This window comes from Theobroma umbraticum, unplaced genomic scaffold (assembly GCF_002168275.2).
Source record: "Theobroma umbraticum cultivar Fairchild unplaced genomic scaffold, ASM216827v3 scaffold_95.0, whole genome shotgun sequence".
NCBI classification, from domain to species: domain Eukaryota; kingdom Viridiplantae; phylum Streptophyta; class Magnoliopsida; order Malvales; family Malvaceae; genus Theobroma; species Theobroma umbraticum.
The window spans coordinates 2,531,172-2,533,301 of record NW_018397257.1 but is presented as its reverse complement, the minus strand read 5'-3'; the positions used below and the strand labels follow the sequence as shown (position 1 = coordinate 2,533,301).

The following is a 2,130-nucleotide window of genomic DNA, read 5'->3' as shown; positions in this document are numbered from 1 at the left end:
CACTAACTGTTTAAATTTGTCCCAAGAGAATCATTGGGTATTATCCGAAAGAAACCCTTGAGGAATTTGCAATTATCGATGCTCCACGCTAACTGAATAATTAAAGAAATTTATTGACAGTACTACCACACCTCAGTTATGCACATAGGCATGACAAACCCAAAGACTTCTCAGATAAAAATACCAACAGGGATCAAGGTGGACACCTTTAGGGATGCTTATTTGCAACAAAATATCAATCATTTCTCCTCTGAAAGGCATTTGAGGGAAATTCGAATAGGAGCGCAACGCCTTACTGTCCCCAAAATAATTGATAATGCATAAATTCCATATGTCAGAAAACATATCCAGCTCCAAGTTTCTAAACTAGGCAAAGAACCATGGTAGGCAAAACCCACAAATGAAGGTAAAAATAAGCAAGCTTAAGCTTTTAAATAATTATTAACACAAAAAATGTCTACAACAATGTAAAAGGCAACGAATTAGTATAGACATCCCTTTTTTTTCTTGGTAGGCCATTTTTTTTCCTTTAAGTCCAGAGAACGTAAATTTCCAATTCATGGATTTCCAGAAACTGTTTACTTCCTGGGCCGCAGGGGGTCTCAGTTTTATTTAAGTTTAGCCACTTAATTATCATTAAAACCATCCAACTGTACAGCACTACATACCCTGCATATCTGCAGCAACTTCCCATAACCATAACTATAAAGCTTTAGTAGCAAACAAAGAAGCCCCAACAAAAATATTCTAGGGTTTAAATACACTTCTATAGAGTCTAACAATTAAATTCAACGTAAGTGCATAAAAATTACTAAAAGCAAAAAAAATTACCTGCTGGGATCTATCACCATGAATGGTAGTTGCAGGAAAACCATTCATGCACAACCAATGTTCCAGCGAATCAGCTCCTTTTTTTGTCTCAACAAAAACTAATGTAAGAGCTTGCTGCAAGATTAAATTACAAAATTATCTCAAAATAGGAAGATACAGTCTCACTCATAAAACCATAACGTAGACAAATGATTTACTTATAGACCTAAATCTGAGTCATATAGGAATTTCCATTAATTAGTACCTTTCCCTGGACTCCATTTGCCCTCTGCGCATGAAGAAGATCCATAAGGTGACTTCTTTTGTCTGACTCATGAACAAATTCTACTCTCTGGACAATCAAATCAGTACTTGATCCAACTCGTCCCACAGCCAAGAAAACATAATTTGCAAGAAAATCAGAGGCCAGTCTCTGCATGCAACAAAAATGAAAGGGTAAATAACTACCAAAACCCATGATACATCCACTCCAAATGATATTCCAAGACAGTAGCAACTCGGGTGTAGTTAAAGTGGCAAGAATGGACTGAGGTTTGACTAAAGAACTTAGGTTAGAGCCGTAATGCTCTAACTCTTGTAACCAATAAAGAAAACAATATTCCAACATAATACATGCCAGAATAACAAAGAATAATGCACGCAATGTATGAATCTAATAAATAACTTCATAATGTAAAGAGATAAGAAAATAAGAGATTCTATTATATATGCAGGTGCTTCTGTGTGTGTGTGTGTATATTGCCTCACTCATTAGTAAAGCATTAAATATTCATGAGAACTTGAATAAAAATTTAAACACACTAGCAGGCAAATATGAAAGGATTCATTACAAAGACAGGAGCAACCTGTATCTCTTTTGGAAAGGTGGCACTGAATAGCATTGTTTGTCTAACACCAGGAGGAGGCATGTCCATTTGTTCCACAATTTTTCTTATTTGAGGTTCAAAACCCATGTCCAACATTCTGTCTGCTTCATCAAGGGCTAAGTACCGAATCATCTGTAGAGAAACTCTAGCCCTCTCTAGCAAGTCCACCAATCTTCCAGGAGTTGCCACAAGAATATCAACACCTCTCTCCAGCTCCCTCAGCTGGCCAAATAGAACATCGTCAACTTATGGTAAAACAAATATACTTGCAAATGTAGTAGAGCTCAAAATCAAAAGCAGAATCTCAAATTTTTGTGCTAGCAACAGAAGAAATGTGCAAGTATATTGCATAGCAACAAGACACATCAGAGAAAAGGGTACAGAACTTGAAAATTTAAGAAATATGTTCAAGAGAAGCAAGGATAGTTCCACT

At 36.2% G+C, this 2,130-nt stretch overlaps 1 protein-coding gene across 1 annotated transcript in view; it reads right to left on the bottom strand.

Moving 5' to 3' along the window:
- The window catches only part of LOC110412386 (DEAD-box ATP-dependent RNA helicase 52-like), a 4,325-nt gene extending 2,375 nt beyond the window's left edge, over positions 1-1,950 (bottom strand). Inside the window, exons 1-3 of the mRNA XM_021422917.2 lie at positions 1,677-1,950; positions 1,076-1,243; positions 832-945 (exon numbers count right to left, since the gene is read on the bottom strand). Of these exons, the coding sequence (XP_021278592.2) occupies positions 832-945; positions 1,076-1,243; positions 1,677-1,829 (435 nt within the window). The 5' untranslated portion in view covers positions 1,830-1,950. The remainder of the gene's footprint in view (positions 1-831; positions 946-1,075; positions 1,244-1,676) is intronic.
- Positions 1,951-2,130: the final 180 nt, after the last annotated feature.